Source organism: Phyllobates terribilis, unplaced genomic scaffold, assembly GCF_046119375.1.
Source record: "Phyllobates terribilis strain yellow unplaced genomic scaffold, ASM4611937v1 Scaffold_9__5_contigs__length_417890890, whole genome shotgun sequence".
NCBI lineage: Eukaryota > Metazoa > Chordata > Amphibia > Anura > Dendrobatidae > Phyllobates > Phyllobates terribilis.
Genome location: NW_027362769.1, coordinates 189,471,082 through 189,483,736, shown reverse-complemented (window position 1 = coordinate 189,483,736; position 12,655 = coordinate 189,471,082). Strand labels below are relative to the sequence as shown.

General features: G+C 54.1%; 2 protein-coding genes across 2 annotated transcripts in view; one reads left to right on the top strand and one right to left on the bottom strand.

The window, feature by feature from the left end:
* LOC141161317 (kalirin-like) overlaps positions 1 to 12,655 on the bottom strand; it is a 621,825-nt gene that overhangs the window by 396,241 nt on the left and 212,929 nt on the right. The window lies entirely within an intron of this gene.
* CCDC93 (CCC complex scaffolding subunit CCDC93) overlaps positions 1 to 12,655 on the top strand; it is a 141,138-nt gene that overhangs the window by 30,061 nt on the left and 98,422 nt on the right. Inside the window, exons 2-7 of the mRNA XM_073647540.1 lie at positions 4,507 to 4,620; positions 4,692 to 4,786; positions 6,485 to 6,596; positions 7,739 to 7,837; positions 8,070 to 8,126; positions 8,500 to 8,600. Coding sequence (XP_073503641.1) covers positions 4,507 to 4,620; positions 4,692 to 4,786; positions 6,485 to 6,596; positions 7,739 to 7,837; positions 8,070 to 8,126; positions 8,500 to 8,600 — 578 coding nt within the window. The remainder of the gene's footprint in view (positions 1 to 4,506; positions 4,621 to 4,691; positions 4,787 to 6,484; positions 6,597 to 7,738; positions 7,838 to 8,069; positions 8,127 to 8,499; positions 8,601 to 12,655) is intronic.

The window sequence follows — 12,655 nt, the reverse complement described above, 5'->3', positions numbered from 1 at the left end:
GACTGCCCCAGGAAAGGAAGACCAAGAGTCACCTCTGCTTCTGAGGATAAGTTTATCCGAGTCACCAGCCTCAGAAATCGCAGGTTAACAGCAGCTCAGATTAGAGACCAGGTCAATGCCACACAGAGTTCTAGCAGCAGACACATCTCTACAACAACTGTTAAGAGGAGACTTTGTGCAGCAGGCCTTCATGGTAAAATAGCTGCTAGGAAACCACTGCTAAGGACCGGCAACAAGCAGAAGAGACTTGTTTGGGCTAAAGAACACAAGGAATGGACATTAGACCAGTGGAAATCTGTGCTTTGGTCTGATGAGTCCAAATTTGAGATCTTTGGTTCCAACCACGGTGTCTTTGTGCGACGCAGAAAAGGTGAACGGATGGACTCTACATGCCTGGTTCCCACCGTGAAGCATGGAGGTGGAGGTGTGATGGTGTGGGGGGCTTTGCTGGTGACACTGTTTCAAAATTGAAGGCATACTGTACCAGCATGGCTACCACAGCATCTTGCAGCGGCATGCTATTCCATCCGGTTTGCGTTTAGTTGGACCATCATTTATTTTTCAACAGGACAATGACCCCAAACACCTCCAGGCTGTGTAAGGGCTATTTGACCAAGAAGGAGAGTGATGGGGGGCTACGCCAGATGACCTGGCCTCCACAGTCACCAGACCTGAACCCAATCGAGATGGTTTGGGGTGAGCTGGACCGCAGAGTGACGGCAAAAGGGCCAACAAGTGCTAAGCATCTCTGGGAACTCCTTCAAGATTGTTGGAAGACCATTTCCGGTGACTACCTCTTGAAGCTCATCAAGAGAATGCCAAGAGTGTGCAAAGCAGTCATCAAAGCAAAAGGTGGCTACTGTGAAGAACCTAGAATATAAGACATATTTTCAGTTGTTTCACACTTTTTTGTTAAGTATATAATTCCACATGTGGTAATTCATAGTTTTGATGCCTTCGGTGTGAATGTACAATTTTCATAGCCATGAAAATACAGAAAAATCTTTAAATGAGAAGGTGTGTCCAAACTTTTGGTCTGTACTGTATCTCTCCCCTCCTGTGCAATATAGTGTGTATATATAATATATATATATATATATATATATATATATATATATATATATATATATATATATATATATATATATATATATATATATATATATATGTATGTGTATATATATATATATATACCCCCTCCTGTGTATTATACTGTTTGTGTGTATATTATATGAATAAAGTCATCTAATCACTTATACCGCACAAGGAACGGCGTAAAAAATAATTTAAAACCAATTCTGCACCTGCTGCTGATTGGTTCTTTCTGCCTCCCAAAGATCGCAGTAAGGTTTGGCTCACACTTACCCTGTGCTCTGCCCTGAGCGCTTGCACCAAGGTTTCCATGTAAATCTCTGAAATGCGTGATTCAGACGGAAACCCCAGCGGAAGATTCTCTGTAATGAGGCAGATGGAAGCGCCGTGGACGCTGTCTGGCCTCTGATCCCACGGAGTCTGTCTTTATTTTTATTAGATGTGCATGAAAGTGCGTCGGCCAGAGTTTTATGAACCTCTCGAAAAAAGGACACGACTAAACAGAGGCCAGACGGAGTCCAGAGTAAGTCTGCTACCTCACTATAGTGATTGGATCCCTCGGGGGTTTCATCTGAATTGTGTCACTCGGAGATTTAAATGGAAACCCCGATATCAGTGCTCAGCGTAGAGCGCAGGATAAATGGGAACATTTTACATAACATTTTGGATCACAATAAAAGCTTCAACCCAATCCACAAAAAAAGCAAGTTCCCACTCAGGTCCGTCATCTGTTAACGGAAATATAGGGGGCTTCCACGTTACTAGTAGCACGAAGGCTCTGGAAAAGTAAAATGGCCCTTTCCCTCCAAAAGGAACTCGGCAAATTCTTTGCTCCCAAATACAAATGCCCCACAGTGTGTCTAAAACGCAGTTAGCGTCCACAGGTTTGGCATTTCTGTAGCGATGAGAGCCCGCCTAATTTACGGGTGAGTGTTTCCAGAAGCACAAGCTAAACACTACAATGTACTGGTCACTACAACGGCAGTTTGCAATTTTCACTCAGCAACATCCACTGCTGCTTGTTTCTGGAAAACTCCCATGTAGTTAAAATCCTCACCACACCTGTGGATAAATTCACAAAGGGGTATAATTTCCAAAATGGGGTAACTTGAGGGGGGATTCTGCTCTTCTAGCACTTAGGGTCTCTGTATATGGAGTCTGCATACTATTCTAGGAAAATCTGCGATACGGGAGGCAAATAGTGCTCCGTCCCTCCCGAGTCTCGCCGTGTGGCTAAGCAGTACTGTACAGCCACATATGGGGTATTTCTACATTCAGCATAAATTGTGGGACAAGTTTTGGTGCCATTTTTACCCAATTCCCAGCATGAAAATGTAAAATCTGGGGCTAAAACAAAACTTTGGTGGTAAAAAATGTAATTATTCTTTATTCACTGCCCAATGGTATAAAATTCTGTGAGGCCCATGTGGTGTCGAGATGCTCACTGCACCCCTCGATGAATTCATTGAGAGATGTAGTTTGTAAAATGGGGTCTTTTTTGGGGGGTTCCGTGGTTCTGTGACATGGCACCGTCAAACCAGCCCAACAAAATCTGCTCTCCAATATGGCACTTCTTCCCTTCTGAGCTTTGCACTGTGCCACAAAAGTAGTTTTTGACCACATAATGGGGTATCGGCGTACTCAAAAGAAATTGCTTAACAAATTTTGGGGTCCATTTTTTTTTTTTCCTGCTACCTTTTTGAAAATAAAATATTTGGGGCTGAAAAGAACATTTTTGTTGGAAAAATGTGAACATTTTATTTTATGGCTCAATGTTATAAACTTCTGTGAAGCACCTGGGGTTTCAGGGTACTCGCCACACATCTAGATAAGTTCCCTGAGGGGTCTAGTTTCCAAAATGGCGTCACTTGTGGGTGGTTTCCATTATTTAGGCACATCAGGGGCTCCTCAAACGCAACATAGTGTCCGCTAATTATTCAGTCAAATTTTACATTCAAAAAGCGAAATGGCGCTCCTTCCCTTTTGAACCCTGCCGTGCGCCCAAACAGTGGTTTTCCCGCACATATGGGTTATTGATGTGCTCATGAGAAATTGCACAACAAATTTTGGGGTCCAAAAAATGAGTAAAGTAACATTGTTGTGAAAAAAGTTAAATGTGCATTGTTTTCTTCCACGTTCCAAAAATACCTGTGAAGCACCTGAAGGGTTAATAAACTTCTTGAATGTGGTTTTGAGCACTGTGACGATGCAACTTAACATCTTAATTAACCAGATTATTAGATTTGTAAATCCAAGAGAAATACCTTATTGTGTTTTATTAGAGATTGCTGGCTGTGCTTTATTAATGTTCTGCTTGCTCGTCGGTTTATGTACAATGATTTATCTTGTAAAGTGTCCAGCATTCCACTAATCTCATCAGTATCTCAGGAGCCTCTAACCATTGTTCAAAAATAGTCTAGGCCCATTGTGTAAGTGTTGAAAGAAGATCCTTCACCACAGGGAGTCTCACATGTAGACCAAGGTGATGCGGTCACCTGAGAAAGATACCTCCGCTAATGCCCACTGAGATTTGGGGGTAAGGGTGAGACCAGTTCCGCCATTCAGGGCCTGAGCCCAGAGAAGCAAGAAGGACATGTGCTTCTGTAGCAGCCAGACTTGAAACAGAGATTGGAGAAAGACTTTACAAAGAGAATGAGAGACATCCTTCAGGATAGCAGATGGATTGCATGGCATTACCCAAAGAGACACAGATTTGTATTCTAAATGATTCTAGTCTAAGGGTATCGGCCCTGACTGGAAAGATACGGATCTGCTCCACTGACCATCAGAGAGATATGGATATGTTGTTTGGGTTTGCTAGGAGGGGCCCATCGGTCGCCTGGCTCCATGGAAACTCAGAGAGGCCAGGGCGGGACCCTCCTGGCCTTGTACCTTGATGGACTGCTAGCTTCCTAAGCTTGCCGATACCTTTCCTCTGTGGGGGCCCGCTAGAAGCGGGGGGGCCACTGGTTGAGGTAGTTGGTCCTGTAAGTCTCCAAAGTCAACGCTGTTCTATCCCAGGTGGGTGGAGAAGGAAGGGTGAGACTGTGTAATGTTTCACCATCTTGGGTATTTGCTGGGACTGTTCTGTGTTTATTGTCCGCTTTGTGGTTCAGTAAAGTATTGCCGCGCTGTTTTACCATCACCCTGTGTTGTCTGACTAGTGTTACACCCACAGAAGACCCCGGGTCTTCACAAGCACCTTGAGGGGTGCAGTTTTTTGAATGGTGTCACGTTTGGGTATTTTCTGTCAGCATTGCATGAACAGGGGTGTCCAAACTTTTGACCGATCCTGTCCATATTTCTCCCCTTTACAATACAATTTACATTTTGTTTTCTGGTGGCAGCCCCCGCTCCTGTGTCCAGTGGAAGCCATAGTCCTCATATAATGTGGGTTATGTGCTTTTCCCTCAGGTGGAGATTCGGGAGGATGAGGAGCAGCAGGTGAAGTTGGGGGAAATTCTGGAGCTGCTGGTGGCTGCCGGATACTTCCGGGCCAGAATTAAAGGCCTCTCCCCATTTGACAAGGTGATGATTGACACCCGTTGTGTGGTGCATGTGTCATGGCGTCAGATATGTGATGTGTGTCCTTCCTGCAGGTGGTCGGCGGGATGACCTGGTGCATCACAACCTGTAACTTTGATGTTGACGTGGATCTGCTCTTCCAGGAGAACTCCACCATCGGACAGAAAATGTGGGGGAAGAATTTTATATATAATTTTATTGGGGGGTGAAGCTGAGATCGTGTACAATGGTGACGTCGCATCCTCTGTGGACCCCAGGGACTTTGGCGCCAGTCTACACCCTCCTCTCCAGTATACCCTGGGGACCCAGGCGCCAGTCTACACCCTCCTCTCCAGTATGCCCCGGTCCAGTCTACACCCTCCTCTCCAGTATGCCCCGGTCCAGTCTACACCCTCCTCTCCAGTATGCCCCGGTCCAGTCTACACCCTCCTCTCCAGTATGCCCCGGTCCAGTCTACACCCTCCTCTCCAGTATGCCCCGGTCCAGTCTACACCCTCCTCTCCAGTATGCCCCGGTCCAGTCTACACCCTCCTCTCCAGTATGCCCCGGTCCAGTCTACACCCTCCTCTCCAGTATGCCCCGGTCCAGTCTACACCCTCCTCTCCAGTATGCCCCGGTCCAGTCTACACCCTCCTCTCCAGTATGCCCCGGTCCAGTCTACACCCTCCTCTCCAGTATGCCCCGGTCCAGTCTACACCCTCCTCTCCAGTATGCCCCGGTCCAGTCTACACCCTCCTCTCCAGTATGCCCCGGTCCAGTCTACACCCTCCTCTCCAGTATGCCCCGGTCCAGTCTACACCCTCCTCTCCAGTATGCCCCGGTCCAGTCTACACCCTCCTCTCCAGTATGCCCCGGTCCAGTCTACACCCTCCTCTCCAGTATGCCCCGGTCCAGTCTACACCCTCCTCTCCAGTATGCCCCGGTCCAGTCTACACCCTCCTCTCCAGTATGCCCCGGTCCAGTCTACACCCTCCTCTCCAGTATGCCCCGGTCCAGTCTACACCTTCCTCTCCAGTATGCCCCGGTCCAGGCTACACCCTCCTCTCCAGTATGCCCCGGTCCAGGCTACACCCTCCTCTCCAGTATGCCCCGGTCCAGGCTACACCCTCCTCTCCAGTATGCCCCGGTCCAGGCTACACCCTCCTCTCCAGTATGCCCCGGTCCAGGCTACACCCTCCTCTCCAGTATGCCCCGGTCCAGGCTACACCCTCCTCTCCAGTATGCCCCGGTCCAGGCTACACCCTCCTCTCCAGTATGCCCCGGTCCAGGCTACACCCTCCTCTCCAGTATGCCCCGGTCCAGGCTACACCCTCCTCTCCAGTATGCCCCGGTCCAGGCTACACCCTCCTCTCCAGTATGCCCCGGTCCAGGCTACACCCTCCTCTCCAGTATGCCCCGGTCCAGGCTACACCCTCCTCTCCAGTATGCCCCGGTCCAGGCTACACCCTCCTCTCCAGTATGCCCCGGTCCAGGCTACACCCTCCTCTCCAGTATGCCCCGGTCCAGGCTACACCCTCCTCTCCAGTATGCCCCGGTCCAGGCTACACCCTCCTCTCCAGTATGCCCCGGTCCAGGCTACACCCTCCTCTCCAGTATGCCCCGGTCCAGTCTACACCCTCCTCTCCAGTATGCCCTGGGGACTCCAGCGCCAGTCTATACCCTCCTCTCCAGTATGCCCCAGATCTTGATGCCAGACCTTTGTGGTATTTGCAGCCATTGATATTTTTGCCACTGATCTCCGCCGGTTGATAATTGACCGCTGGGCTTGGCAGCTTCTTTTCTTTGTGAGCCCGATGTTATTCTCACCTGGTAATGGTGGTCGCAGTGCGGGTCAGCCGGCCTGAGGCTTTTGTTCCTTACGTTTCAGAGCGTTAACAGAGAAGATTGTGTCCGTTTTACCAAAGATGAAATGTCCACATCGTCTGGAGCCACATCAGATCCAAGGACTGGACTTCATCCACATCTTCCCTGTCATCCAGGTGAGAACACTGCACTGTACCCCTGGGATAAGGGGTGCGGCAGTGCAAGCATGCTCTGGGCTGGCAACGAGGCGGTGGCCGTACGGCCATGCTCGGAGCCGGCAACGAGGCGGTGGCTGTACGGGCATGCTCTGGGATGAGGCGGTGGCAGTACGGGCATGCTTTAGGCTGGGGATGAGGCAGTGGCCGTACAGGCATGCTGTTGGCTGGGGATGAGGCGGTGGCCGTGCGGGTGTGCTGTGAGCCGGGGATGAGGCGGTGGCTGTGTGGGCATGCTCTGGGATGAGGCCGTGGCTGTGCGGGCATACTCTAGGCCGGGGACGAGGTGCTGGCCTTTTCGGGCATGCTCTGGGCCGGGGACGAGGTGCTGGCCTTTTAGGGCATGCTCTGGGCCGGGGACGAGGCGCAGGCCTTTTCGGGCATGCTCTGGGACGAGGCGCAGGCCTTTTCGGGCATGCTCTAGGCCGGGGACGAGGCATTGGCCTTTTCGGGCATACCCTAGGCCGGGGACGAGGCGCTGGCCTTTTCGGGCATACCCTAGGCCGGGGACGAGGCGCTGGCCTTTTCGGGCATGCCCTAGGCTGGGGACGAGGCGCTGGCCTTTTCGGGCATGCCCTAGGCCGGGGACGAGGCGCTGGCCTTTTTGGGCATACTCTAGGCCGGGGACGAGGCTCTGGCCTTTTTGGGCATACTCTAGGCCGGGGACGAGGCGCTGGCCTTTTTGGGCATACTCTAGGCCGGGGACGAGGCGCTGGCCTTTTTGGGCATACTCTAGGCCGGGGACGAGGCGCTGGCCTTTTTGGGCATACTCTAGGCCGGGGACGAGGCGCTGGCCTTTTTGGGCATACTCTAGGCCGGGGACGAGGCGCTGGCCTTTTTGGGCATGCTCTAGGCCGGGGACGAGGCGCTGGCCTTTTCGGGCATGCTCTAGGCCGGGGACGAGGCGCTGGCCTTTTCGGGCATGCTCTAGGCCGGGGACGAGGCGCTGGCCTTTTTGGGCATGCTCTAGGCCGGGGACGAGGCGCTGGCCTTTTCGGGCGTGCTCGGGACCGGGGGCGAGGCGCTCCCCTTTTCGGGCATACTCTGGGCTGGGAGATGCTGCTTGCTCCACACATGTCCTGAGTCTTCTCTTGTCCCGGCAGTGGCTTGTGAAGCGCGCCATCGAGACGCGGCAGGAGATGGGAGATTACGTCCGGTCGTTCTCCATATCTCAGTTCCAGAAGGATCACAGTTTCCCTGAGGTGAGTGTTGGGGTGAGTCCACAGCTGCTCCACTCATCGTGATTTGGGTGGTGCTCAGGTGATCGATTAATTTGATTGCTTATGTCTGGTATTAGGCAGGTGGGGGTCCCATTCATTGTCCTTGCTGCTTTTAAATCTTTGGGGGGCCCAAAGTTATCCACCTGTACACAGCTCAGGGCTCCGCACGGTGCGTCCTCCCCGGCTTCTCATCTGTTGCACTTTATCTTCACAGGACATGGAGTTTACAAATCGAAGAGAGAAAGCTGTGAAGTCCCTCAGTGAGACCTTTGTGAGTAATGCACATTGGAGGGAGGCTGGGGGGAGTGTGGAGGCTGGGGGAGGGAGGGGAGTGTGGAGGCTGGAGGGAGGCTGGGGGAGGGAGGGGAGTGTGGAGGCTGGAGGGAGGCTGGGGGAGGGAGGGGAGTGTGGAGGCTGGGGGGAGGCTGGGGGAGGGAGGGGAGTGTGGAGGCTGGGGGAGGGAGGGGAGTGTGGAGGCTGGAGGGAGGCTGGGGGAGGGAGGGGAGTGTGGAGGCTGGGGGAGGGAGGCGAAGTGGGAGGGTGGAGGCTGGGGGAGGGAGGCGGAGGGGAGGCGCGGAGGCTGGGGGAGGGAGGCGGAGGGGAGGCGCGGAGTTTCACTGTAATTACATCTGTCTCCTCCTCAGGACATCTATAAACCTCGCCGTAGGTACAGGCGTCAGGATGGTGCAGCGGAGCTGATGGATGAGGAGTCGCGGGTTCACTCCACTCTCCTGGAATACGGCAGGTACCGCAGAGGATGACGGCTGATTACGGTCACTGCAAAGTCCCCTCCCTGGGTGTTCACATAGTTTTCTCTTCTGTTGGAGGGTCCCTATGACCAGATATGTATACTGTGCGCCACACATCTGATGTTACATGTGCAGGACGTGGAGCAGTCACTAATTCTGCAGACCCTCAAACAGGGGTCACAAACCTAAAGGCCACATAAGGACCCCGTATGCAGAATTATGGACTACTGCAACTCTGATCTCCCTTTAACCAAACGTTCTCCTCTGTACTCCATCCTGAATCCGGCAGCCAAGGTCGTATTTCTGTCCAGCTGCTACACCAATGCCTCTACTTTGTGCCAGTCATTGCATTGGTTACCCATTCGCTACAGAATACAACACAAACTGATAGCTCTCACCCACAAAGCACTCAACAATGCTGCACTACCCTCCATCTGCTTCCTCATCTGTCTGTCCCCCTACTTATCCTCTCGATAGTGCTGAACCACCCTATATCTTTCTCATCTGTCTACGCATGGAATATGTGTATACGCCCCCGTTCGATCACTGCCAGCTTCACCATAGCCCAATTAAGATTATTCGCTGTCACCACCGTCCAGCGTTGAAATATAATACAGGCCTGGCTGGACGCCTGCTTTCTGGTAGTGTATATGGCTTCAGGGGAGGAGAACGATTACAGGTCAAAAGAAACAGAACTATTACATTTTATATTTAATCCAAAAGGGAGGCAGTGTTATGAAAAATATACAAAAGGTGTTAGAAAGGGGGACAATACAATATACATGCGGGGAGCACCTGGTCGTGGCCGGTTTATGGTGATATCTTGCGGGGAGCGCCTGGTCGTGGCCGGTTTATGGTGATATCTTGCGGGGAGCGCCTGGTCGCGGCCGGTTTATGGTGATATCTTGCGGGGAGCGCCTGGTCGCGGCCGGTTTATGGTGATATCTTGCGGGGAGCGCCTGGTCGTGGCCGGTTTATGGTGATATCTTGCGGGGAGCGCCTGGTCGTGGCCGGTTTATGGTGATATCTTGCGGGGAGCGCCTGGTCGTGGCCGGTTTATGGTGATATCTTGCGGGAAGCGCCTGGTCGCGGCCGGTTTATGGTGATATCTTGCGGGGAGCGCCTGGTCGCGGACGGTTTATGGTGATATCTTGCGGGGAGCGCCTGGTCGCGGCCGGTTTATGGTGATATCTTGCGGGGAGCGCCTGGTCGTGGCCGGTTTATGGTGATATCTTGCGGGGAGCGCCTGGTCGTGGCCGGGGCAGGCTTGAAGATGGCTGGTCACACACAGGTAGTGCACAGTGATTGGCTAACGGCCTGTTAGTGACGTCCATACTATTAGATTAGGCGGCTGCCGGGCAGAATATAAGTACACCCCGGCACTATAGACACCATAGATTACCAGGCTGCACCCTGAATAAAAATATAATATGCAAAAAAAAAATCGATATAATCTAGGTGAGATATTGGTGGATATTCTGTCTGCAATCATGTCAGGCCGCACCTTTTAGAAATGTATCTACTGACATGTTCAATCCTTAATTCCCCCACTGCGCCTGATGAATCCACACAATGTAAAATCCACAGAACCCACTGGAGACGGCGGCGTCCGGGAGTGTCCGATACCGGCCTTCATGCCTCCAGATAACGGCGGCGTCCGGGAGTGTCCGATACCGGCCTTCATTCCTCCAGATAACGGCGGCGTCCGGGAGTGTCTGATACCGGCCTTCATGCCTCCAGATAACGGCGGCGTCCGGGAGTGTCCGATACCGGCCTTCATGCCTCCAGATAACGGCGGCGTCCGGGAGTGTCCGATACCGGCCTTCATGCCTCCAGATAACGGCGGGGTCCGGGAGTGTCCGATACCGGCCTTCATGCCTCCAGATAACGGTGGGGTCCGGGAGTGTCCGATACCGGCCTTCATGCCTCCAGATAACGGCGGCGTCAGGGAGTGTCCTATACCGGCCTTCATGCCTCCAGATAACGGCGGGGTCCGGGAGTGTCCGATACCAGCCTTCATGCCTCCAGATAACGGCGGGGTCCGGGAGTGTCCGATACCGGCCTTCATGCCTCCAGATAACGGTGGGGTCCGGGAGTGTCCGATACCGGCCTTCATGCCTCCAGATAACGGTTGGGTCCGGGAGTGTCCGATACCGGCCTTCATTCCTCCAGATAACGGCGGCGTCCGGGAGTGTCCGATACCGGCCTTCATTCCTCCAGATAACGGCGGCGTCCGGGAGTGTCCGATACCGGCCTTCATTCCTCCAGATAACGGCGGCGTCCGGGAGTGTCTGATACCGGCCTTCATTCCTCCAGATAACGGCGGCGTCCGGGAGTGTCCGATACCGGCCTTCATTCCTCCAGATAACGGCGGCGTCCGGGAGTGTCCGATACCGGCCTTCATGCCTCCAGATAACGGCGGCGTCCGGGAGTGTCCGATACCGGCCTTCATTCCTCCAGATAACGGCGGCGTTCGGGAGTGTCCTATACCGGCCTTCATTCCTCCAGATAACGGCGGCGTCCGGGAGTGTCCGATACCCGCCTTCATGCCTCCAGATAACGGCGGCGTCCGGGAGTGTCCGATACCGGCCTTCATTCCTCCAGATAACGGCGGCGTCCGGGAGTGTCCGATACCGGCCTTCATGCCTCCAGATAACGGCGGCGTCCGGGAGTGTCCGATACCGGCGGCGTCCGGGAGTGTCCGATACCGGCCTTCATGCCTCCAGATAACGGCGGCGTCCGGGAGTGTCCGATACCGGCCTTCATTCCTTCAGATAACGGCGGCGTCCGGGAGTGTCCTATACCGGCCTTCATTCCTCCAGATAACGGCGGCGTCCGGGAGTGTCCGATACCGGCCTTCATGCCTCCAGATAACGGCGGCGTCCGGGAGTGTCCGATACCGGCGGCGTCCGGGAGTGTCCGATACCGGCCTTCATGCCTCCAGATAACGGCGGCGTCCGGGAGTGTCCGATACCGGCCTTCATTCCTTCAGATAACGGCGGCGTCCGGGAGTGTCCTATACCGGCCTTCATTCCTCCAGATAACGGCGGCGTCCGGGAGTGTCCGATACCGGCCTTCATGCCTCCAGATAACGGCGGCGTCCGGGAGTGTCCTATACCGGCCTTCATTCCTCCAGATAACGGCGGCGTCCGGGAGTGTCCGATACCGGCCTTCATTCCTCCAGATAACGGCGGCGTCCGGGAGTGTCCGATACCGGCCTTCATTCCTCCAGATAACGGCGGCGTCCGGGAGTGTCCTATACCGGCCTTTATTCCTCCAGATAACGGCGGCGTCCGGGAGTGTCCGATACCGGCCTTCATTCCTCCAGATAACGGCGGCGTCCGGGAGTGTCCGATACCGGCCTTCATTCCTCCAGATAACGGCGGCGTCCGGGAGTGTCCGATACCGGCCTTCATGCCTCCAGATAACGGCGGCGTCCGGGAGTGTCCTATACCGGCCTTCATTCCTCCAGATAATGGCGGCGTCCGGGAGTGTCCGATACCGGCCTTCATTCCTCCAGATAACGGCGGCGTCCGGGAGTGTCCGATACCGGCCTTCATGCCTCCAGATAACGGCGGCGTCCGGGAGTGTCCGATACCGGCCTTCATGCCTCCAGATAACGGCGGCGTCCGGGAGTGTCCGATACCGGCCTTCATTCCTCCAGATAACGGCGGCGTCCGGGAGTGTCCGATAACGGCGGCGTCCGGGAGTGTCCGATACCGGCCTTCATTCCTCCAGATAACGGCGGCGTCCGGGAGTGTCCGATACCGGCCTTCATGCCTCCAGATAAAGGCGGAGTCCGGGAGTGTCCGATACCGGCCTTCATGCCTCCAGATAACGGCGGCGTCCGGGAGTGTCCGATACCGGCCTTCATGCCTCCAGATAACGGCGGCGTCCGGGAGTGTCCGATACCGGCCTTCATGCCTCCAGATAACGGCGGCGTCCGGGAGTGTCCGATACCGGCCTTCATTCCTCCAGATAACGGCGGCGTCCGGGAGTGTCCGATAACGGCGGCGTCCGGGAGTGTCCGATACCGGCCTTCATTCCTCCA